A 26,445-nucleotide genomic window follows, 5' to 3' on the forward strand; every position below is an offset into this window, starting at 1 on the left:
TGAAAATGTTGTGACCCGAGGCTCCCAGATACCTAACCCTGTACTTTCCTAGCAGCAACGGTTGCTATTCACTAATTCAGCATCTGCGATGACTTTCCGAACATAATTGCAAGAATGATGAGAATGGGCTGTATTTTCAGGAGGTCCAGTTGAGAGGCAGACATTGTGGGGTGAGCAGTGCTTGAGCTTGGTCACGTGGCAGGCTTTGGCAGTGACCTGGATGTCAGGCATAGGAAATCCAGCAACATCCCAGGGCTGTGATGCTAAGTGTAGAGTAGGAAAAGAGTCTTCCAGTGGAGAAGGGGAGTCACAGGAGGGTTTATGGAGAAGGCAGCATTTGTGAAGAATGCAGCTTTCGAGCTGCATCTTGAAACGATGGGCTAATGTATGTGAGTTTATTTATCACAGAGACACATGTATTTATGTGGTAATTGTATATCCACATGGCACAGGACAGTGCAGTGCAGAAAACTTAGGAGCACATTAAACCCATTTTTTTAGTTGAAGTATCGTTGATTTACAGTGCTGTGTTAGTGTCACAATATATACAGCAAGGTGTTTCAGTTATATTTTTTCAGATTATTTTCCATTATAGTTAATACATGATATTGAATATAGTCCCCTGTGCTATACAGTAAATCCTTGTTGCTTATCTATTTTATTTATAGTAGTTTATATCTGTTCATTCCATACTCCTAATTTATTGCTTTCCCCTTTGGTAACCATAATTTGTTTTCTATGTCTGTTCCTGTTTTGTATATAGATTCATTTGTATTATTTTTTTAGATTTGTATTTTTTTTAGTGATATCATGTAATACTTGTTTTTCTCTGTCTGACTTACTTCATTAAGTATAATATTTTCTAGGTCCATCCATGTTGCTGTAAATGGCATTATTTCATTCTTTTTTATGGCTGAGTAATATTCCATTGCATTGTTATATATGTACCTCATCTCCTTTATCCATTCATCTGTTGATGGACATATGGGTTGTTTCCATGTCTCTTGGCTATTGTAAATAGTGCTACTAGGAACATTCGGATGCATGTATCTTTTCAAGTTAGAGTTTTCTAAAACTCTTACAGTATTTATTTTTATTTTTTGGCTGCAGTGTGCGTGGCATGCGGAATCTTAGTTCCCCGACCAGGGATGGAACCTGCGCCCCTTTTAGTGGATGCACAGAGTCCTAACCACTGGACCGCCAAGGAATTCTATTACAGTATTTTTAAGGGATATGCCTTATGTATATCAGGAACCTCAACGCTTATCCACAGCATGCAAATATACTGATTCAAAATGAATCATTGATGCATTTAATAACAAAGGCCCTCAGATTTTTAAAAACTGTAGCAAAGGTAATAAACTCATCAGAAATGAACATTCTGACATAGGATAGGAGCAAAGTCAGACTGCAAAATTTGGGTGATTTATGCTTTCAGTCACTAGAGAACATCTAGATAAGAGAAACCTCTTACTTTACGAATGAATAAAAGCTTTCCTTCCCTCCCTCCTTCCTTCTCTCATAACACACAATTTTAAGTACTCATTGAACCCTTCTAGACTGCTCTAGAACCTAGGAATACTATAGGATGTACATTTTACTGAGGTGAGGGGCATAGACTTATCAAGGAAATATATACTTCACAAGGTTGTTGCTTTAAATGGAGTTAAATGTCATTAAGAAAATAAACAGGGCTTCCCTGGTGGTGCAGCGGTTGAGAGTCAGCCTGCCGATGCAGGGGACACGGGTTCGTGCCCCGGTCCGGGAAGATCCCACATGCCGCGGGGCAGCCGGGCCCATGAGCCATGGCCGCTGAGCCTGGGCGTCCGGAGCCTGTGCTCCGCAACGGGAGGGGCCGCAACACTGAGAGGCCCGCATACCGCAAAAAAAAAAAAAAAAGGAAAGAAAGAAAGAAAATAAACAGAGTTACAAACTTCAGGTTGGGAGCGGGTAGGGGGGAGCATGGACAATTTTATAGAATTTTGGTTAGAGTAGCAAACCAAGAATAATGCTGTTTATGGCTAGAAAAAAATTAATGGAAGTATCATTCTCTACTGGATGGTATATTTCTATACAATGTCTACCTCTAAAAAGGTAAGTATAATTTGTCTTTACACAATATTTAGGTCTAATTTTAACAGAGATTTTGTTTACTAGAGAATGGAGACTTAGTTGAGGCCAAGTGGTGGGAACCTTCAATGAGACCAGGCAGCACCTCTGGATGTCAGGGGGTAATCTGCATCACCCACTACCTGCCTCAGTGGTTCCCAGTAGAGCGTCCTCAGGCCGTATGCATCAGAATCACGTGGGGACCTTAACAAGCACCTGGAGTGGTTATTTGGCACCTTAGAGTTTGCGAATCACAGACTGGCTGGGTGGACATTCCAAATTTCTGGCATAAGGTCAAGGGGCAGATGTTTGCTTCCGGATATAACACATATATTCTGTCTTTGTGAAAATGAGACACATTGGAACTCATCACCTCCATCAGGAACTCTCAGACTCCCAGGTTCTTGTCTTTCCAGGAGAACTCTGAGATGTGAATGCCACACGATGGGGCCAGAAGTTGTCGCCAAGCTTAAGCTCTGCTGGTGCAGGAAAAGGCTCTTAACTTCCTAGGGTCTGAGTTTGTACATTGGAGGAGAGGATGGAAGGCATGGTAAATGCAAACCACATTCCCGCTCTCCCAACCCCACTGAAGTCATGAAGCGAGACTTTGAGGGTCGGATACATACGTCACATGTTGATGTTGCATTCCCGTGAAAGAAAAGGACTGGAAGTGATTGCGTCCCTACTGTGTGCCAAGACCTCTTAAAATACCATCTCAAGTTAAAGTAAATGGATGAATTGCTCACCAAGACAGTTTAGGAATAGCATTGCTCTCTACAGTCTATAGGGAGAAGTAACTTGCTGAGCAGAATAGAAATGAAAACCCAAATCTTCTGTCACAATTTCAGGTTAACTCCATGTAAGACCAGACACTATAAAACTCTTAGAGGAAAGCATAGGAAAACACCCTTTGACATAAATCACAGCAAGGTCTTTTATGACCCATCTCCTAGAGTAATGAAAATAGAAACAAAAATAAGCAAATGAGACCTAATTAAACTTAAAAGCTTTTGCACAGCACAGGAAACCATAAACAAGACGGAAAGACAACCCACAGAATGGGAGAAAATATTTGCAAATGAAGCAATGGACAAAGGATTAATATCCATAATATATATAAACAGTTCATGCAGCTCAATAACGAAAAAACAAACAACCCAATCCAAAAATGGGCAGAAGACCTAAATAGACATTTCACCAAAGAAGACATACAGATGGCCAAGAGGCACAGGAAAAGATGCTCAACATCACTGATTATTAGAGAAATGCATATCAGAACTACAATGAGGTATCACCTCACACTGGCCAGGATGGCCATCATTAAAAAGCCTACAAATAACAAATGCTGGAGAGGGTGTGGAGAAAAGGGAACCCTCCTACACTGTTGGTGGGAATGTAAATTGATACAGCCACTGTGGAGAACAGTATGGAGGTTCCTTTAAAAACTAAAAACAGAACTACCATAGGATCCAGCAATCCCACTACTAGGCATTCACCCTGAGAAAACCATAATTCAAAAAGACACATGCACCCCAGTTTTCATTGCAGCACTATTTACAATATCCAGGACGTGGAAACAACCTAAATGTCCATTGACAGATGAATGGATAAAGAAGATGTGGTACATATATATATAATGCAATATTACTCAGCCATAAAAAGAAATGAAATCGGGTCTTTTGTAGAGATGTGGATGGACCTAGAGTCTCATACAGAGTGAAGTAAGTCAGAAAGAGAAAAACAAATATCGTATATTAACACGTATATGTGGAATCTAGAAAATGGTACAGATGAACCTATTTGCAGGGCAGGAATAGAAACGCAGACGTAGAGAACAGACTTGTGGACATGGGATAGGGGAAGAGGAGGGTGGGACAAATTGGGAGATTAGGTTTGACATAAATATACTACCACGTGTAAAATATCTAGCTAGTGGGCACCTGCTGTATAGCACAGGGAGCTCAGCTCAGTGCTCTGTGATGACCTAGATGGGTGGGATGCGGGGGGGTCCAAGAGGGAGGGGATATCTGTATACGTGGAGCTGATTCACTTTGTTGTACAGCAGAAACTACCACAACATTGTAAACCAAGTATACTCCAATTTTAAAAAATAAAGGCATTATTTAATTATTTTAAATTCCTTTTTTCTTTTTAAATTAAGAGCATTTCATGTGCTTCACATAGGCATCAACCAGGAAAGACTTGACTTTGACTTTCCTTAAATAATCTACCACCCTTCCTTGTACTGTGTAGTAACATGTTCTAATATCATAGCATGGCTGTGTTCTAAAAATGCATGGCTTATATGGCGGCTTACTAGTAGGAGTAGCCTTAAACGTGAGTTACAGATACTTGCCTCAAGAGTTTATCTGTTTTATTACTGATGACCATAAAACTGGAAGACAGCTTTTTGCCTCATCACATTTCAAGTATAGTGTTTGATGAAAACATTTTTTAACCTCCACGTGGAAACATAAGCAACACACAAAAATGCATGCGAATAAACCTTTCTGTTTTGGCAATCTAGGGTTTCTTTGTTACAGATTCACATTAAAGATCGCAAGCCCAAGATAAATCATGGTACTTAATACTATGCTGTCTGATGTGCCTGTCAGTAACAAAGCATTGTTGTAACTCCCTCTATTGACTTATGTCCTTTGCTTATTGTTAAAACATTTGTCCTGTGTCCTGGAGTAAGGAATCTGGTCATATTTTTATTTATTCACTTGAATACATTTTGAGAATTAGCATACTTAGTATACCTATATTGAATATTTACCAACTTGTAATAAAACCATATTTAAATTTATTAAATGCACTGTTCTACATACAGTATATGATTTAATGATTCAGGTGCCTCCATGTGTGTATATGTACATACGTATGTAAACATGTGGGTATGTATATGCATACATGTAGGACATGTGTAACTTTAAACATCATATATATGTATGATACGATAAAAAAATTAAAGTTTATGCTCCACCATAAAGCTATGACCAGTATTTGTATGGAATCTAATGGATTAAATTCATTTATACTGTATTCATAATTCACTTAAACACTTGCCATTTAAATCAATAAATAGTACACTGCAGTCACAGAATTTTAAAGTTTTCCGTGATTTTAAACTTTAATTCCCTTATTACACAGCATACTTCCAGTGGAGAATGTGTTATACTCCTGTGGTTAACCGTAGAGTTTCTAAAATCCAATAAAACTTAGTATAATAATATCTTACAAACAAAAGAATTAATTTCTATTAACTATTTATTTGTATAGTCCGTGGCTCATCGTAAACCAAGCAAAAGCATGATACCCTGGAGCAGAGACACATAATAGACCTGTCGTAACATGACGCGTATTCTTACCTGCCTTTCCCTCTGGACGAGTACAGTGGGCGAATTAATGAAATTGGCTTTTTTTTTAAACCGTCATTTTATTTACTTATTTTTGGCTGTGTTGGGTCTTCGTTTCTGTACGAGGGCTTTCTCTAGTTGTGGCGAGCGGGGGCCACTCTTCATCGCGGTGCGCGGGCCTCTCACCATCGTGGCCTCTCTTGTTGCGGAGCACAGGCTCCAGACGCGCAGGCTCAGTAGTTGCAGCTCACGGGCTTAGTTGCTCCGCGGCATGTGGGATCCTCCCAGACCAGGGCTCAAACCCGTGTCCCCTGCATTAGCAGGCAGATTCTCAACCACTGCACCACCAGGGAAGCCCTGAAATTGGCTTTTATTACTGATTCATTGCATTTAAAATGAAGAAGCAACTCTGGATGTTCAAGAATTCAAATTGAAAGGAGACTGGGAATTCTAAAGTCAGTTATGGAGGTGAAGTGAAGACACAACTGAGAATGGCTCCTGATGGTAGTGATTTTCAAGCAGGCAAAGGGGTGGGTGCCTGCACTGAGGGAATAAAGCATAAAAGCCTTCACCTGATGTGTTTGCTGTGAAGTCCAGGATGGCTGTGGGAAACCCAGGTTGACTGCTAAATGCCCCCAGGGGCATCCAACAAACTAGGATAGGAGTCTAGGCCCTTACAGAACCGGGGCGCCTGTGGGAAGTGCTGCAGTTTGTCTAGTGCTTTCGTGTGAAGACAGGGAATCCACGTGTTTGAAGGCTCCCTGGCGAGGCCATCCCGCTGACAGACTCTCCTTGTGATGGACAAGGTGCCGGTTATTTCAGCTTCCTTCCCCCTGCCCGGATTTAGCTTTACCTGGGATATTTCTCAGTGAGGGAGAGCAATGCTGCACGAACGTGCAGTTGATTTCTATTGAAAATGTTGTTTTGTGTGCAGCGGGGGCCGTGGGGGGCTTTAAACAGGGGTGGTGAGTAGTTACTCCGGTCTGTGCGTCCTCCAGGTTTACTGTACCTTCTGAACGCAGTGTTCTCACCCGCTGAACGGCAATTGCTGGGAGGGCAGGTCCTGGGTCTGCTTCTGAAACGTAGTGCAGGATCTGGTGTAAGAGGTCCGGGATGAATATTTTTTTTGATAAGTGAATGAGAGTAAATATACTGAGTGGTGGGATGGATGCCTTGCTGCATGGATAGATGGGTGGGCGGTTCATGGTGTGTATAGGAGGGAGGAGAATGAGAAAAACGTGCTTATAATATTCCTTTGATGTTATTTTAAAATATGTATAAAACAGGGTGGTCCCTGTAAAGAAATGCTGGATCGCACACAGCCTCTGGTGTCAAGTCTTGTGCCCCATGATCCCTTGAATACCTAGCTGATCAAGAACCTTCTACCGTGTGTTTAGAACATCAAGACAAGCCGTAGAGGATTTAGCATCTATCACTCTCATGTGGCTTGAGGGCTAGCAAACCCCTCCCAGCCTCCTGAGTAGCAATCTCTCTCTCTCTCTTCTTGTTTGAAAGGTATCTACTTTACATTTAGGCAAGAATCGGCTTGGTGAAAATGCAAATGATATTAAATCAATTTTAAAATTTGTTTTGCTTTGGTTTTGCTACCTGACAGTGCATCTAGCTAAACACTGAATTTGACCCAAAACCACCAGAAAATCCTAAGAGCTTAGCAGGAGGGGGGATCCCTGAGGCACTGGAACTTTCTGAGAGCTTCATAGAAACAGATGATTGGGCAACACTAGGAAGACAGGTCCTCTATCATTTTGCCTAAGTCAGAGTCCTAAAAGTTAATTAAATCTTAAACGAAGGCACATGCATGGGTACAACAGTGAGCTTCCCAGGCCGGCATCTTCAAGGGGGTCTTCAGTTAGAGAGGTAAAGGGAAAACCCATCAGATGAGACTGGAGAAGTGTTTAGGAGGAGGAAAGATGATTCTGTAAAGCTTTGCATAAGGACATTTCTATCATGGTTCCTGAAGTTATGCTGTGTGGGCTCCGGTGGCCACGTCAATGACGTGGAGCATGAGGTATGAGCCATTTCCATTTGGATTTTTTTCAACATATCTAAAAAGGACAAGGAAGTATTGCTGTGCTGATGGAACCAGGAACTTGTTCCGAAGATGAGGATGAGAATGTCCTCATTATGTTCTGCCTTCAGAGAGAGGGGAAGTTTGGGGGCGAATATCATTAATCCTCCGGCAGCAATAGAGAAGAGCAATTTGAATAAGGAAGGGCAGCCTCAGAGGAAGGAAAGAAAACTCTCTTGCAATCGAGTGCAGTTGTCAAGAATGAGTCACCCAGCCAACTCTGCGTGGAGAGCCTCTCTGAAGGGATAAAAAACAGAGGAGGACACTCAAAAATTGTTCTGTCATTCTCCTCCCTCCCTGCCAAACTGCTTCCCTAAATACCAGATAGAGAAAGCTCTGGAACAGTGGCAATATCGAAATCTATTGTTGCAGGGGAAACGCTGTTCCTGGTGAGGCAGAAACGTCTGGAGACTGAGGAAGAATAAAAGGTCAAAGGGCCCCACATGTGACTGTGGATGCTTGGGAGGAACCTGTAAACTCTTTCTGGAGTCAACAGAGTTTCTTGGGGTATCGCCGATGCACTTCCTGGATCTTCAAGTGTGTGTTAACTGAGAGACAGGTTGATATTCTCTGCCTGTCTTTTCTAAGAGAATGTAGTAGAGAGATCCCTGTTTCAGTAGAGGTTTTGGGAACTTTGCAAATGAATCAGTGTACATATCATCTGTCTCTCATAAAAGCCCACATAATAAAACATTCCTAGAATTTTAGTTTGGGGGTTGGCAGGGGGTGCAGGGGAAGGAAGGTTTCTGCAAATAAATGTGTATGTCTTCTCCTATGAACAAAAGAAAATATAAGACTGATGAATCTCTCTTTGGCTTGTTGTTCAACAAATGTTGACCTAAATTCACAATCCAAGCTTCTTAGGTGACTGAATCTACGTTCCTAGGAGCACCAAATTCTGCAGGGGTTCCTGATGGATTGCATCCTGACTAATTCTTTATGTTTTCATTTTGTGCTTTGTATTCACCTGGGAGTTGACTCATAATAGTGTCAGCAGATACCAACATCAAATGAATGAACAGGATTGCCTTTTATTGAGCCTGTTTATGCCTCATCTCCCAGAGAGTCTCTGGTTTCTTGGTGTGTCCAGAGTCTTTTTCTCGGTTACTTTGAGGACACAATTCAGAGACATACAGCAGCCTACCTGTCAAACCCATCTTTGGGCCTCCCACATGGACCCTATTTCATTCCTAAGATGATGCACCAAAAGGGGTGACAAGGACATAATACACTATCACATGGATCAATGACACATTACACCTATGAAGGAAAATGACACAAAGTAAAAACAAATACGTGCAAAAGTTATATTCAGAACCACTTGGGATGAGGGAAATTGATCATTAAGATGGCCTCACTTGGACAGTCTCAGGGACCTCTGGGACAACATTAAATGCACCAACATTCGAATTATAGGCGTCCCAGAAGAAGAGAAAAAGAAAGGGACTGATAAAATATTTGAAGAGATTATAGTAGTAAATTTCCCTAACATGGGAAAGGAAATAATCAAGTCCAGGAAGCACAGAGAGTCCCATACAGGATAAATCCAAGGACAAACACGCCAAGACACATATTAATGAAACTATCAAAAATTAAATACAAAGAAAAAATATTGAAAGCAGCAAGGTAAAAGCATCAAATAACATACAAGGGTATCCCCATAAGGTTAACAGCTGATCTTTCAGCAGAAACTCTGCAAGCCAGAAGGGAGTGGCAGGACATATTTAAAGTGATGAAAGGGAAAAATCTACAACCAAGATTACTCTACCCAGCAAGGATCTCATTCAGATTCGACGGAGAAATTAAAACCTTTACAAACAAGCAAAAGCTAAGAGAATTCAGCACCACCAAACCAGCTTTACAACAAATGCTAAAGGAACTTCTCTAGGCAGGAAACACAAGAGAAGGAAAAGAACTACAATAACAAACCCAAAGCAATTAAGAAAATGGTAATAGGAACATACGTATCGATAATTACCTTAAATATAAATGGATTAAATACTCCCACCAAAAGACATAGACTGGCTGAATGGATACAAAAACAAACCTGTATATATGCTGTCTACAAGAGACCCACTTCAGACCTAGGGACACATGCAGACTGAAAGTGAGGGGATGGAAAAAGATATTCCATGCAAATGGAAATCAAAAGAAAGCTGGCGTAGCAATTCTCATCTCAGACAAAATGGCTTTAATATAAAGACTATTACAAGAGACAAAGAACGACACTACATAATGATCAAGGGATCAATCCAAGAAGGAGATGCAACAATTATAAATATTTATGCACCCAACATAAGAGTACCTCAATATACAAGGCAAATGCTAACAGGTGTAAAAGGGGAAATCGACAGTAACACAATAATAGTAGGGGAATTTAACACCCCACTTTCACCAATGGACAGTTCAACCAAAATGAAACTAAATAAGGAAACACAAACTTTAAATGACACATTAAACAAGATGGACTTGATATTCATAGGCCATTCCATCCAAAACCAACAGAATACACTTTCTTCTCAAGTGCTCATGGAACATTCTCCAGGATAGATCATATCTTGGGTCACAAATCAAGCCTTGGTAAATTTAAGAAGATTGAAATAATATCAAGTATCTTTTCCAACCACAACGCTATGAGACTAGATATCATTTACAGGAAAAACTGTAAAAAATACAAACACATGGAGGCTAAACAATACACTACTAAATAACCAAGAGATCACTGAAGAAATCAGAGAATCAAAACATACCTAGAAACAAATGACAATGAAAACACGACGACCCAAAACCTATGGGATGCAGCAAAAGCAGTTCTAAGAGGGAAGTTTATAGCAATACAATCCTACCTCAAGGAACAAGAAACATCTCAAACAACCTAACCTTACCCCTAAAGCAGTTAGAGAAAGAAGAACAAAAATCCCCCAAAGTTAGCAGAAGGAAAGAAATCATAAACATCAGATCAGAAATAAATGAAAAAGAAATGAAAGAAACAATAGCAGAGATCAATAAAACTAAAAGCTGTTTCTTTGAGAAAATAAACAAAATTGGGAAACCATTAGCCAGACTCATTAAGAAAAAAAGGGAGAAGACTCAAATCAACAGAATTAGAAATTGAAAAGGAGAAGTAACAACTGACACTGCAGAAATACAAAGGATCATGAGAGATTACTACAAGCAACTCTATGCCAATAAAGTGGAAAACCTGCAAGAAATGGACGAATTCTTAGAAAAGCACAACCTTCTGAGACTGAACCAGGAAGAAATTGAATATATAAACAGACCAATCACAAGCACTGAAATTGAAACTCTGATTAAAAATCTTGCAACAAACCAAAGCCCAGGACCAGATGGCTTCATAGGCGAATTCTATCAAACATTTAGAGAAGAGCTAACACCTATCCTTCTCACACTCTTCCAAAATATAGCAGAGGGAGGAACACTCCCAAACTCATTCTGAGAGCCACCATCACCCTGACACCAAAACCAGACAAAGATGCCACAAAAAAAAAAAAACAAACTGCAGGCCAATATCACTGATGAACATAGATGCAAAAATCCTCAACAAAATACTAGCAAACAGAACCCAGTAGCACATTAAAAGGATCATACACCATGATCAAGTGGGGTTTTTTCCGCAGGAATGCAAGGATTCTTCAATATACGCAAATCAATCAATGTGATACACCATATTAACAAACTGAAGGATAAAAACCATATGATCATCTCAATAGATGCAGAAAAAGTTTTTGACAAAATTTAACACCTATTTATGATAAAAACTTTCCAGGAAGTAGGCATAGAGGGAACTTACCTCAACATAATAAAGGCCATATATGACAAACCCACAGCCAATATCGTTTTCAATGGTGAAAAACTGAAACCATTTCCACTAAGATCAGGAACAAGACAAGGTTGCCCACTCTCACCACTATTATTCAGCATGGTTTTGGTAGTTTTAGCCACAGTAATCAAAGAAGATAAAGAAATAAAAGGAATCCAAATCGGAAAGGAAGAAGTAAAACTGTCACTGTTTGCAGATGACATGATATTACACATAGAGAATCCTAAAGATGCTACCAGAAAACTACTAGAGCTAATCTATGAATTTTGTAAAGTAGCAGCATAAAAAATTAATGCATAGAGATCTCTTGCATTCCTATACACTAATGATGAAAAATCTGAAAGAGAAATTAAGGAAACACTCCATTGCAACAAAAAGAATAAAATACCTAGGAATAAACCCACCTAAGGAGACAAAAGACCTGTATGCAGAAAACTATTTGACACTGATGAAAGAAATTAAATACGATACAAACAGATGGAGAGATATACCATGTTCTTGGATTGGAAGAATCAACATTCTGAAAATGACTATACTACCCAAAGCAATCGACAGATTCAATGCAATCCCTATCAAACTACCAATGGCGGGCTTCCCTGGTGGCGCAGTGTTTGGGAGTCTGCCTGCTGATGCAGGGGATGCAGGTTCGTGTCCCAGTCTGGGAGGATCCCACATACTGTGGAGTGGCTGGGCCCGTGAGCCGTGGCCGCTGAGCCTGCGCGTCCGGAGCCTGTGCTCCGTGATGGGAGAGGCCACAACAGTGAGAGGCCCACGTAACATCAAAAACAAGAAAAAAAAAAAAAAAAACTACCAGTGGCATTTTTCACAGTACTAGAACAAAAAATTTCTCAATTTGTATGGAAACACAGAAGACCCTCAAGAGCCAAAGCAATCTTGGGAAAGAAAAATGGAGCTGGAAGAATCAGGCTCCCTGAATTCAGACTGTACTACAAAGCTACAGTAATCAAGACAGTATGGTACTGGCACAAAACCAGAAATATAGATCAATGGAACAGGATAGAATGCCCAAAGATAAACCCATGCACATATGGTCACCTTATTTTTGATAATGGAGGCAAGAATATACAATGGAGAAAAGACAGCCTCTTCAGTAAGTGGTGCTGGGAGAACTAGACAGCTACATGTAAAAGAATGAAATTAGAACACTCCCTAACACCATACACAAAAATAAACTCTAAATGGATGAAAGACCTAAATGTAAGGCCAGACACTATCAAACTCTTAGAGGAAAACATAGGCAGAACACTCTATGACATAAATGACAGCAAGATCCTTTTTGACCCACCTCCTAGAGAAATGGAAATAAAAAGAAAAATAAACAAATGGGACCTAGTGAAACTTAAAAGCTTTTGCACAGCAAAGGAAACCATAAACAAGACAAAAAGACAATCCTTAGAATGGGAGAAAATATTTGCAAATGAAGCAACTGACAAAGGAATAATCTCCAAAATAAACAAGCAGCTTATACAGGTCAATATCAAAAAAAAAAAAATAAACAACCTAATCCAAAAATGGGCCGAAGACCTAAATAGGCATTTCTCCAAAGAAGATATACAGACTGCCAACAAACACATGAGAGGATGCTCAACACCAGTAATCATTAGAGAAATGCAAATCAAAACTATAGTCACCTCACACCAGTCAGAATGGCCATCATCAAAAGGTATACAAACAGTAAATGCTGCAGAGGGTGTGGAGAAAAGAAAACTCTCCTACACTGTTGGTGGGAATGTAAATTGGTATAGCCACTATGGAGACCAGTATCAAGGTTCCTTGAAAAACTAAAGATAGAGCTCCCATATGACCCAGCAATCCCACTACTGGACATATACCCTGAGATAACCATAATTTAAAATGCATCATGTTCCACAATGTTCATTGCAGCACTATTTACAATATCCAGGACAGGGAAGCAACCTGTGTCCATTGACAGATAATTGGATAAAGAAGATGTGGCACATATATATAATGGAATAGTACTCAGCCATAAAAAGAAATGAAATTGAGTTATTTGTAGTGAGGTGGATGGAGCTAGAGTTTGTCATACAGAGTGAAGTAAGTCAGAAACAGAAATACCGTATGCTAACACATATATATGGAATTTAAGAAAAAAATGTCATGAAGAGTTTAGGGGCAAGACGGGAATAAAGACACAGACCTACTAGAGAATGGACTTGAGGATATGGGGAGGGGGAAGGGTAAGCTGTGACAAAGTGAGAGAGTGGCATTGACATATATACACTATCAAATGTAAAATGGACAGCTAGTGCTAAGCAGCCGCATGGCACAGGGAGATCAGCTCGGTGCTTTGTGACCATCTAGAGGGGTGGGATAGGGAGGGTGGGAGGGAGATGCAAGAGGGAAGGGATGTGGGGATATATGTATACATATAGCTGATTTACTTTGTTATACAGTAGAAACTAACACAACAATGTAAAGCAATTTTTCTCCAATAAAGATGTTAAAAAAAAAAAAAAGACAGTCTCACTTAATGAACTGGAAGGACAGATGTTCCTAAACTATTCACAGATTAACTCAGAAATAGATTGCAGCCAACAGACCTGCCAGGTCACACCCTCTGCATTTCTCATCCCCGCCCCCCCCCCCCACCTTTTTTTTGGTTGAAGTATAGTTGATTTACAATGTTGTATTAATTTCTGCTGTACAGCAAAGTGATTCAGTTCTTTGGCAGGAACAAGTCGGTTCTCTATGTCTGTGAGTCTGTTTCTGTTTTGTAGATAAATTCATTTGTGTCATTTTTTAGATTCCACATATAAGTGATATCATATGGTGTTTGTCTTTCTCTGTCTGACTTACCTTCTTTAGTATGAGCATCTATAGATCTATCCATGTTGCTGCAAATGGCATTATTTCATTCTTTTTTATGGCTGAGTACTATTCCATTGTCTATATGTACCACATCTTCTTTATCCATTCCTCTGTCAATGGACATTTAGGTTGTATCCTTGTCTTGGCTATTGACAATAGTGCTGTGAACATAGGGGTACATGTATCTTTTTGAATTATAGTTTTGTCTGGATATATGCCCAGGAGTGGGACTGCTGGATCATATGGTAGTTCTGTTTTTAGTTTGTTGAGGAACTTCTGTACAGTTTTCCATAGTGTCTGCACCAATGTACATTCCCACCCACAGTGCAGGAGGGTTCTCTTTTCTCCACACCCTCTCCAGCATTTATTATTTGCAGACTTTTTGATGATGCCCGTTCTGACCGGCGTGAGGTTGTACCTCATTGTAGTTTTGATTTGCATTTCTCTAATAATTAGGAATGTTGAGCATCTTTTCATGTGCCTACTGGCCATCTGTATGTCTTCTTTGGAGAAATGTGTATTTAGGTCTTCTGCCCAGTTTTCTATTGGGTTGTTTGGTTTTTTGTTGTTGAGTTAGATGAGCTGTTTGTGTATCTTGGAAATTAAGCCGTCATCAGTTGCCCCCGACTTCTAAACATGCCTTGCCGTTTCCCCATGCACCAAATCTTCCTCTTAATCATAGACAAGTCTGGTCCTGATTGTCACCATCTATACTGGGTTGAGGTGATGAGAACTCTTAAAGGTTTTTTTTTTTTTCCTCAGAGTAAATACTGCTTTACAAATGATCGTGCATATGTGTTGATGACACGTATTTGGACTTGACCTACCTAGTCTACCTCATTTGGGCATCAGTCAGTCATACTCATTATTTAATCTTGGCCATGATGACAATGATACTATTAATATATTGTGGCCTTTTGGATATCCTCTTCCATGTCACAAAGCCAAGTACTTCTTCTACATCCACACGTCTGGGACTCTGGCTGAAGCGCAGACAGGGTCAAAGTCACCCCACAGAAGGATCTTCAACACCGTGTTGTTATATGTGAGAAAATGAAAAGCAAAGGGTCCAAGTACCCATGGTACCTGCATAAAATGGATATTATGCAGCTGCTAAGAATCGTGTTTTCAGTGCATGTAAGTTCATGGGTAAGGGTTCAAAAATAGAATATTAATCGAAAAATACAGGCTATAATGCTATCTCTATAGAATCAATTAAATTTTGGAAGATATGTATGTACATATCTAGAAGACCTATGTCTTTGAGACCCCTATATACACTCCTTCATGTACATCCCCATCCACATCTGACAGAGACAGAAACAGAGAGAGACGGAAGAGGGAGGAAGGTGGAGAGAAGGAGGGAAGGAAAAACATTCAGAATCTTGAGAGATATTAATAAGTATGGTAAAGACATCATAGGCTACTTTTACTTTCTTCTTTGCCTTTCAGGATTTCTAAAATACAGTTAAGTATGATCTGACTTGTGATTTTGTAAAATCAACCATGTATGACAATGCTGAAACTGCACAGTTTCTGCAAAGCATGACATAGGAATCAAAACCTGCCGAGGAAAAAGAAGTACTGCCTCAAGTACGAGAGAGTCAGTGTTTTCTGACTGATGTGACACTGGGGATCAGACGTGAGATTCTGCCCTTGCTCTCAGTAATGGAGGGCAGGACACTGCATGCTCATCTAAGAGTCAAGATTAGGGACTAAGGCTTCCTTTTAACACGTCCCAGGGCCCAGCATGGCCCCTGTCTCCCCAGCAAGCTCCCGTTAATTAGCCAGGAGGCACAGAAAGGTCACAACAGAACTTAGCCCTGGAATGATACCAGCCACCGTCCATGTAGACGGGACATCTGGTAGATTCAGAAGCCAGTGAACGCTGCTGTTAACCTGACTGTTCTGCACACTGTTGACTTGGTGTCCTGCTATGTCTCCCCCAGAAGTGCCTCTCGCCCTGATCATCAGGGAGAATAGCGACGTGTGCTTTGGACATGCATCAGGAAAGTACCAGTCGTTAAATCTGTGCTTGAATCCTCACCCAAGGTACTCTGCTCTTACACAACTAGTGCTAATCTGTACAGTTTTCCTATTCCAAGGTGTTGTTTTAGGAGGGAACTTAGGTGATCTTGACTAAACTTCAGCAGATGCATAATTGCCAGGCAGGTGTCGTTTCAGCCTCTCTGTGATGTCTGACGTCAGGCTGAGTTGCCATCTGGCATTCATTTGAGATGGTCACCTGGGAAACCTAAATTAACGACATGGCAGAGATCAGGTAATGGGGTACCATCATTTGTCAGGCAGGCACTCTGGATTTGAAGCAACAAAGATGAACTTGGAAGGTGTAGAGATGATGGTAGTGACATTGGAAGAAAGACCTTGCCCTTGACTTCTTTCTGTCAGCTCAAGAAAATAAAGACACATATTTCAGAACTTAGATCTCTCACTGGACCAACTATCAGGAAAATTAAACTCCTCATGCTACGTGAAAAAGATTTTTTTCAGAAGTTTTTCAAATAGCGGAGATTCCTTTCTTTGACACACACACATACACATAAATGAAAAATAGAGATGTGTATATATTTTATTGTTATAATTTTGACTGGTATGAAAATTTGAGATGTGTATATATTTTATTGTTATAATTTTGACTGCTATTAAGTTAAACCTGGAGAATTTTTTAAAGCGTTTTAAATTCTTTAGCTGTTATTCTTCTTTTTCATCAAACCATTTCTGTTGTAAACACGTTTTCTCATGTCTGGTGGTAGCACACACTTACACAGTTTTTCTCACGTTCTTTGCCACCTCCTCTTCCTCTGAGTTCTCATGGTGGACTTTCCCAGGGCTCCAACTTTGGCCCCCATTTTCCCTCTGGCAGTGCTGTCTCCAGAGGCAATGTTATATAGCATTTACATCATGATGACTCCCAAATTCTCATCTCTGACCTCGTCCCTAAAATCCTGAATCCAACTACCTCATTGATCTCTACCTTGGACACCTACAGGGCAACTCAACAGGAATGTATCCAAGATAAAGCTACTGCTTCCATAACCCACCAATACTCAAACTCTCTTTTCCCCAGTGTCTCCATGTCATTCACCAGCATGGGAACCCGGATTCACACATGTGATTCCTTCCTTTCTGTCTTCCCACATCCATTCATAGACTCCATTACTAAGCCTTGTCAACTCTACTTTTAAATTGTATTCCAGATCTGTCCAGTTTTCTTCATTTCGACTAGTGACAGCTTTCTCCAGGCCGCCATCATTTCATCTTTGTTGTTATAAGAGCTTCCTAGGGGTCTCCCAGTCACCACTCCTACACAATCCCGTATCAGTTTGCCAAAAATTCCACAGTTTGCGTGATAAATTATCACTCTTGCTCCAAACCTTGCAGGACTTCAATCACACTTCGATGGAAGCGAAACTCCTAGACTAGCATAAAAGGCCGTCCATGACCTGCCTTTCCTCACCTCTTCTAGCTCACCCCTCCAGCACGAGGTTTCAGCTCCACAGGTTCCTCAAACATGCTATGCTAATTCCTGCCTATGGACCCCATCCCTGAGGGCTCCGTCTGCCTGGAATCATCTTCCCCAGTGTGTCCACTGAGTCCTTAACTTTCAGGTTTCAGTTTATATATCCACTCTGAAAAAGCCAGCCGTAACCGTACAATATGAAGGAAATCTACCAGTCAGTCTCCAGAACGTTTTCCTGATTTATTTTCTTCATAGCACTTACCACTTTCTATTTATTGGACGTTGAACAAAGGACCTTTTTACACCTCATTTTCGTGGTCTTTAAAAGAGGCACAATGATATTTCATAAAGCTGCTCTCAGGATTGAAGGAGTTCATACACAGCAGTTAATTAGAGCAGTGTTCACATTGGCAATCAATACATTTATTTGTGTACACAGAATTCAATAAATATTATCTGTCTAGTATTAAGTATCATATTATCAAGGATATGAACTAAATTTTTTATTGGAGCACAGTTGATTTACGTTATATAAGTTTCAAATGATTCAGTAGTTTTATAGATTTTACTCCATTTAAAGTTATTATAAAATATGGTTTATATTCCCTGTGTTGCACACTACAACCTTGTATTTTTTCTTCTACCTAGTAGTTTGAACTAAGTTGTTTTAAATCACAAGTAATAATTAGGCAATAATTCTGCAATGAAGTGCCCAACCAAGGCCTTAACTTTATTCTCAAAAGTCTGTAGCTTAGGGGCTTCCCTGGTGGCGCAGTGGTTGAGAGTCCGCCTGCCGATGCAGGGGACACGGGTTCGTACCCCGGTCCGGGAGGATCCCACATGCCGCAGAGCGGCTGGGCCCGTGAGCCATGGCCGCTGAGCCTGTGCGTCTGGAGCCTGTGCTCCGCAATGGGAGAGGCCACAACAGTGAGAGGCCCGCGTACCAAAAAAAAAAAAAAAAAGTGTGTAGCTTAACAGTACTACAGAATGGCCCTCCAGCTATTCCTGCATGTGTCTTTTGGTGAACTCGCATAAAAACACATTGCATATTTACCCAGCAGTGGGAATGCTGGGTCACAGAATAAGCACGTCTTCAGTTGTACATGGCTCCCAACAGTTTTCCAAAGTGTATTTTCCCAATTACATGTTTACATTATATTTTAGGTTCAGTCAGATGGTTTTCACATTAGCAATGTTGCGAAATAAGTCCTCCAGCATATAATCCATATGACAAAATATATTCCTGTTAGCTCAAAAGCTTATTAGAATTAAGAAGAAATGTATCAGCATAAAAAATAAAAATGATAAAGAAATTACAAATTACATATCACTCTGCATTTGTATTGCATGAATCATTTAGAATATCTCATTATTTTAATTGCAACCAATTACTCCAGTCGCAATAGACATATATATTATATATATAATATAATATATTATAATATTATATATTTTAGGAATAAATTAAATATATCATCTAATAGCTCATCCTAATATCCTGCTCTTGGATTCATTAAGTGATCAGAGCTTCCATTAATGCTCATAGGAATTTCAAACCCACATAAATACATCATTAGGCTGAAGGTGAACATCTTTAAGGTAGATTTACCAGAAGGTTAGAATGTTAGGACGATAGCTCATGTGCATTTCTATTTTTATCACGTGCAGTTATGATATTACTGCAACACTCATAGTGATTGTACCATCTGGAAGGTTTAAAGGCAACTAAACATGAAGATGATATTCTGTAATTGTTTTATTGGGTTTTTACTGTATGTGTATCCAATATTGCCTTCATTTGACTCCCTAGGTAAATAAATAATTTTCCAGTTTCTTAAAGTAGACAAATACATTTAGTCAATAAGAGAAATGAATATTTTGAAAACAATTTTGAATAGTAATATCCTGTGTTTGAGACAGAATTTCAAAGATTGTGGTATGAAATAATCATTGAATCTAATAATGTGCCTTTCTCCTTCACTTTTCCTCCAAAATTAAAATCCTTAGAGGTAATCTTCTATGATTTGGAGCTAGTATCATAAACGTATTACTTTCTTACATTTCTTACATACTTCTTCCCAGCCTACCAGCACAACATACTTAATCTGAGTTGTATGCAGTGTGTTGTTCGGTTAACTCACTGTCCCAGTTAATGTGTAGGTTTGCTAATTATTTTTAGTTTGACGTTTCACTTTCGCTGTTTAACCAGATTCTAACTACATCAACAGCCCGCTTTTAGCTAAATTCATTCTCTTCCTGTGATTTCCAACTGCCCTTTTTTTTAAATCAGTTTCCTCTTTTGTTTGTACTGTTTCTTGTGCGTCTTTAAATTGGTGTACATTAATTTATAAAGATTAAGAAACAAGTCTTACGAAAGTAAAAATACATTTTTCACAGGCTCAGTATTGGGGGAACTGACGAGTTTAGCTTCATTGTCTGGAATCTGTGCCTTTCTTTTCCATTGTGGATTTAGAAGTGGATAGAAACTAAATCCATTTGGAACATAAGCCCAGTGTTGGTCTAAACTTCTTCACAGGTGGTTTGTATCCTAACCCATGAAAAACCCAAACCCCTTGTCTTAGTTCATTTGGGCTGTTATGAAAGAATTCCATTTGCCTGGGTGGCTTATAAGCAAACAGACATTTATTTCTCAGATATCTGGAAGCCTGGAGGTCCAAGATTACAGTGTCAGCAGATCCAGTGTCTGGTGAGAACCCACTTCCCAGTTCATAATCTTCTCACTCACTGTGTCTTCTCTCTGGGGTCTCTTGTTTAAGGGCACTGATCCCATTCTTGAGGTCTCCACCCCCATGATCTCATCACCTCCCAAAGGTCCCACCTCCTAATCCCAACACGTGGCGGGTTAGGATGTCAGCATCTGGAGCTGGCAGGGGGTGGGGACACAAACATTCAGTCTACAGAACACATTTTAATAACACAAAGCATTATTGTGAAGGAATCAGAATGCCATGGCATGTTTCCCCATAACATTGTCATTTCTTAGAGGAATACCAACAATGATATTTTGTACAACGTTGGTATACAGTAGCTATTTCTAAAATAGATGTGCATTCTGGTGCCTAGTTCTTGCATTATAGGCAAGTCCCATTTTTCTATAAGGAAAACTCAAGCACCCTAACACTGTGTGACTTGTATTTGTATCTCGGCTTTGGTGGGAGGGAGCTGCAGTGGTAAGAAGAAGAGCTTGGAGCCAGGCAGATGTGGATTCAGGAGCAAGCTCTGACATGGGGCTTTAAGTCCATCCCTTTACCTCTGTAGGCTACCATTCCATCCTCTGTGGGACAGAGACAATAAGACTTCAAAAAATATCTGTAAAGCACTGAGCAGAGTGGAAGGCAAATTGCCCTTCAAAATAGCTGTAGCGATTGACAGCCTTCCAGGGCCACGTGGGGATTCCACTGAATCCTCTCCCTCGTGGCCCATAACCGAGCAGCTGCTAAGTTCCTACTCTTGGATCTAGAGTGAGGAAGGGCGGCATGGCTGAAGCTTAGCTGCGCAGGCGGGGGGGGTGATGAGAGATGACGCTCAATGATGCTGACAGCCCGGCAGGGTCTAGTTCATGGAGAGCCTAAGGTCGTATTCAGTTAAAGCCAGTCTTGACCCTACAGGGTGAGACCTTTGAGCGTGTTCTTCCCTCTGTCTGGACACCTTTTGTCCCATCTTCACTCACTCCTCCCTGTTCTCTCTGCATCTTTACATGTCTAATGCCAAGTGCTATTTCAAGTCTTAATTCAACGTCAGCTTCCCCGAGGTGGAACCTCTTTCATTTGTCTGTGAGGCACTTCATCTAGTCCTTTTCAAATTCCTGCTTCATCACAGATGTGATGCTCTTCAGAAAACTTGGCTTGTGCCTGTAGTTGACTTTGGGGCCTCTGAGTGAATGCTCATGGCCTTAGATTCAGACATTCATCACACAGTTCTGCAATAGCTTTTTAAAAATGTGTCTGTTTCTCCCATGCACTTGGCATCCCAGACAGGACTGGCTTCACCACACTACCATCCTTTCCCCACTCCTCCACCACTCTCTCTGGTTAACTGCCCCCTTCCCCTTCCAAGACCTCTGTCCCACCAGCCTTGGGCCTTCCTTTGGCAAACTCACTCTCCTACTTGAGGACTTGAGTATCGCTCCTTATGGGAACAAGCCCCAACAAATACTGATTGAATGACACAAGAATGTGAAAAATATATGGAACACAGGGCTGTTCTTGACATACCTTGAATGAGCTGTGTGTACAACTTAGTTTATTGTTGTTTCAGCTTATTTACAACTCAGTTTATCATTATTTATGCTACTGCTGCTTAGAATTTGCTTCCTTTTTCTTCCATTTCCTTTTTAGTGACTTTTCTAGTTTTCCCTAAAGACATATTTAATTATAGATATGGTAGCACTTAATTAATTTCTATTGACTATGTTCTCAAAATACCTAACACGTAAATGCAAAGTCTACTGTTTCCATCAGTGACTTCCTTGGCAAATACTGAGTTATTTATCCACAGAGCAGGAAATGTAAACAACCTCATTAATCTCTACTCGGCCTGACCCAGGGCCCCCTCCTCCCAGACCTCAGTGTAAAACTTACTGAGTATCCAGTCTCATATATTATTTACAGAGTACCATTGATTTATACAACTTTTCCTAGGTCAGAAGTCTGGCGATTCATTGGCCCCATATCCAGTTTGACTGCAGGAAGAGGAACCGTTTGCGAGGATACTATTTCCCAATGCATGAAACTGTTGTAGTGGGTTTCTTCTGGTTTAGCCAAACAAGAATGCTCTGTAGGAATAATAACCTGAAACATGTGTGGACTGTTTGGCGAATAAATTCTCTAAGTAACAACTGAAGAGAAATTGCAACAACTATTAAAGTGAAAAGCCTTACCCAGAATCAGAAATTATTTCATCACCAGTGCTTACATGAAGAAATTTGAAGGCCATATAGACATTTCTAGACCTTCCGGCAGTAGGGATGAACAAATAGGATACGTACAGAGCTACCTGCCACTTTTTGTATTAGACAAGGGCCCATTCCCTCCTAAGAAGTCCACAGGAAACTTCTACTATTGCTTTCTCGTGCTTGTCTTAAAATACGGTTATTAGCTCATTTGACTTCCTGAAGTTATCTGAACACAAACCTTGGCTCATTCTGTATTTTTTAAAAAATATTTATTTATTTATTTGGCTGCGCCGGGTCTCAGTTGCGGCACGCAGGATCTTTAGTTGTGGCTCGCGGGATCCAGTTCCCTGACCAGGGATCAAACCCAGGCCCCCTGCAGTGGGAGCATGGAGTCTTCACCACTGGACCACCAGGGAAGTCCCTCATTCTGTATTTTTTAATGTTTTCAAATTAAAAAATAAAAATTTAAATAGTGCAGGAAAAAAATGCCATAATCTTAACACACATGGAAAAGAAAGGGTTAGTGGCAGACTGGGAATCCTTTGTCTTTTTTTAACTGGGGACACTGAGGAAAAGAATGAAAGGTGACCAGGGCAGTACTTCCTGTGAGCTTGTCAATGTCAGACCTCTTGGCAAATCACTGAAACGGTCGTTCCTTATCGTAGAGTCTATATGCATCCACTTTTAGCAGAATGTAACTGGTCTACCTGGTATTGTTTATGAGTTTAGGGACATGGCTCCCCAGATGATGTTACATAAGTGATGGAAATATCTGAGTATAAAAAAAGGTGGTTCATGAAACTAGTTGCTCCCTTCTGTATAGAGGATATGCTTCCACAATTTCACCAGCATCACTTAGAGACCTTATATGTTAAACCTGGATCAGAGTGTCAGATGAAACAAAAAAGGATTCTACAAGTATTAATGATCTGAAAACCGCTTTGCCCATGTGGAATTATTAGTGAAGTTTGATACTAGGTAAGATTTCAGAGTGAATCTCATTTGATAATCCAGTGCATCTTATCTTCACGCTGATTTTAGTTTAGTAGATATTCCTCACCTTTGTCCATAAACACAAATATGACATTTTAATATTTCGTACCATAATGTTCACATAGCTCTGTCATTTTCTTTTAAAGAAGAAAGACTCAACATTAAAGCAAAAAGCATCCAACTTTAGAAGATAAAGGAAGAAATAGTAGAGATAGGTTTCCTTAGAGTAAATTTCCCTTTCCTCTGAGTTCCGTTTTTATCTCCTTTTTGTTTGTTTTTGGTCTATTCACCTTGTTAAAACGTAGGCTATTTGGTCATCCTGAGCTATGCAGTCCATGTGGACAGTGACACACTAAAATGTCACCTGACAGCTTTTGTTTTCTCATGGTGGACTTTAAAATAGAATCGTTTTCATCATAGTGAAAGCAGGACAGTTCTATTAAATATATGCATAACTTTAGTACACGTTTACACTAAACATTTTTATAAAATAAAAAGATTGAGACACTCCCGCTTTCCAGAAACACCCTCAATTTCCAACTCCTGAATGGCTTTTCTACCACAAGCACCCAAACCATCCTCAATGTATGAAATGACTCACAGGAGGGTATGATCACTTTGGGGCATCATGTAATGGTGTTTTTATCTTACTAACTCTTTCTGTGAAGTACGAACCCATCTCAGTTTTTTTTCCCATACTGCCAAAGGAGTACATGCATTGTCCTATGTAAATGAAACAGTTTAATTTGCATAACCTTTTAAAATTTTGTCACTTCTAAATTTTGGTGCCATTCAGCAAAGCTGTGTCCCCCTGTTCTAAAGTTCTCTACTGGGGAACAAAGTCTGTCAAAATCTGGCCTCACTTTTTTTTTTAATTGAAGTATAGTTGATTTACAGTGCTGTGCCAGTCTCTGCTGTACAGCAGAGTGACTCAGTTATACACACAGAGACATTCTTTTTTTAAAAAATTCTTTCCCATTATGGTTTATCCCAGGAGATTGGATACAGTTCCCTGTGCTCTCCATTTGGACCTTGTTGTTTATCCATTCTAAATGTAATAGTTTGCATCTACCAACCCCAAACTCCCAGTCCATCCCTCTCTCTACTCCTCTCCCCCTTGGCAACCACCAATCTGTTCTCTATGTCTGTGAGTCTGTTTCTGTTTTGTAGATAAGGTCATTTGTGTCATATTTTAGATTCCACGTAGAATTGATATCATATGATATTTGTCTTTCTCTGTCTGACTTACTTCACTTAGTATGATCATCTCTAGGTCCATCCATGTTGCTGCAAGTGGCATTGTGTCATTCTTTTTTATGGTGTATATGTACCATAGTGGCTGCACCAACTTACATTCCTGCCAACAGTGTAGGAGGTTCCCTTTTCTCCACACCCTCTCCAGCATTTGTTATTTGTAGGACTTTTTGATGATGGCCATTGTGACTGGTGTGAGGTGGTACCTCATTGTAGTTTTGATTTACATTTCTCTAATAATTAGCAACGTTGAGCATCTTTTCATGTGCCTGTTGACCATCTATATGTCTTCTTTGGAGAAATGTCTATTAAGGTCTTCTGCACGTTTTTTGATTGGGTTGTTTGTTTTTTGTTGTTGTTAAGTTGCATGTGCTGTTTGTATATTTTGGAGATTAAACTCTTATTGGTCGCATCATTTGCAAATATTTTCTCCCATTCCGTCGGTTGTCTTTTCGGGTTTTTTGTTTGTTTTATGATTTTCTTTGCTGTGCAAAACCTTGTAAGTTTGATTAGGTCCCATTTGTTCATTTTTGTTTTTATTTCTATTGGCCTCACTCTTTTTCAGATTACCTTTGTTCCATCCTCTCCCTTGTCTCCACCTTGGCCATGTTGAAACTGTCCCTAAGCTTTGTCACACCGTGCACCTTCATTAAGTTCCTTGACTCACCCCAAGAGAATGAAGAATTTACAGTGCATTTGGTAAGTTTTTAATCCTTCAAGACCAGTCAGTTCCTTCCTGCCTTCTCTGCCCACAGTACTGTGTAGTTCCATTCTCTCTCCCTTCCCCTGAGGAATTAATACTTAACCATTTACATGTTTTCCTTTCTGAACTGAGAACCTCAAAGGTAGAGAAGGAGCCTTCATCACCTTTCTGCTCCCAAGGTCAGCGCAGCACAGTACCAGACTCTTAGCAGAAATGCAGTCAATGAATAAAGAGTGAGTGAATATATGGCAAGGAGGTTAGTGGACAAATGACCAGCCTCCATATAGTGTAAGGAGAGAGGGGTCGTGATTCTTCTTGTACATGTAATATCTGCCCAGGCAGTACTGTCGGCAGTGTCTGGAAACAAAACATTAAAAACAAAAAAAACTCCACAGTGACACAAACCATTGTTCAGAGACTGTTTTTACAAAGACAGAAAAGAATTAGCTCCTTTATCAATTCTCAAAACATGCCATTTTATGCTAAAATATGATGCCATTTTAATGAGATAGTTGCCATACTTGAGGTAATTGTGTCTATCCACAGAATAAAATTGTTTCTATAATGGAAATCAAACAAAATACCACAAGATGTACGTGTTCAGTCAGCCTGAACTTCCTGAAATAGTTTTCTTGAGATATCATTGGTGTTTTACACTTTCTCTGTCCTCGCCATATAATTGTGCATTATACAGATGGAATATCAGTCACAGAAATCGTTTCTGAATGTTCCAGGGAAATTATGTGCAAAGTTCTTTGAGTTGATTGTGAGCTGCTGTTAAACTTGTCTGTTTTTTTTAATGTGTGGAAGGGCATGTTGAGTGGTGATAAAACTGTGCATGTTTACATGGA

General features: G+C 40.0%; 1 protein-coding gene and 1 long non-coding RNA gene across 7 annotated transcripts in view; one reads left to right on the top strand and one right to left on the bottom strand.

Moving 5' to 3' along the window:
- LOC137217835 (uncharacterized) overlaps positions 1-26,445 on the top strand; it is a 187,745-nt gene that overhangs the window by 148,527 nt on the left and 12,773 nt on the right. The gene's annotated exons all lie outside the window — the stretch shown is intronic.
- PNPLA4 (patatin like phospholipase domain containing 4) overlaps positions 1-26,445 on the bottom strand; it is a 109,367-nt gene that overhangs the window by 1,193 nt on the left and 81,729 nt on the right. Inside the window, exon 5 of one of the 6 annotated variants that reach the window (XM_067724797.1) lies at positions 5,268-6,562. The exons of 1 other annotated variant lie outside the window; for it this stretch is intronic. In XM_067724797.1, coding sequence (XP_067580898.1) covers positions 6,287-6,562 — 276 coding nt within the window. In that variant the 3' untranslated portion in view covers positions 5,268-6,286. Of the gene's footprint in view, positions 1-5,267; positions 6,563-20,350; positions 20,614-26,445 lie in introns of those variants that run through there. 4 more of the 6 variants (XM_067724792.1, XM_067724793.1, XM_067724791.1 and 1 more) reach the window with 4 other exon arrangements.

This window comes from Pseudorca crassidens, chromosome Y, assembly GCF_039906515.1.
Source record: "Pseudorca crassidens isolate mPseCra1 chromosome Y, mPseCra1.hap1, whole genome shotgun sequence".
Taxonomy (NCBI): Eukaryota; Metazoa; Chordata; class Mammalia; order Artiodactyla; family Delphinidae; genus Pseudorca; species Pseudorca crassidens.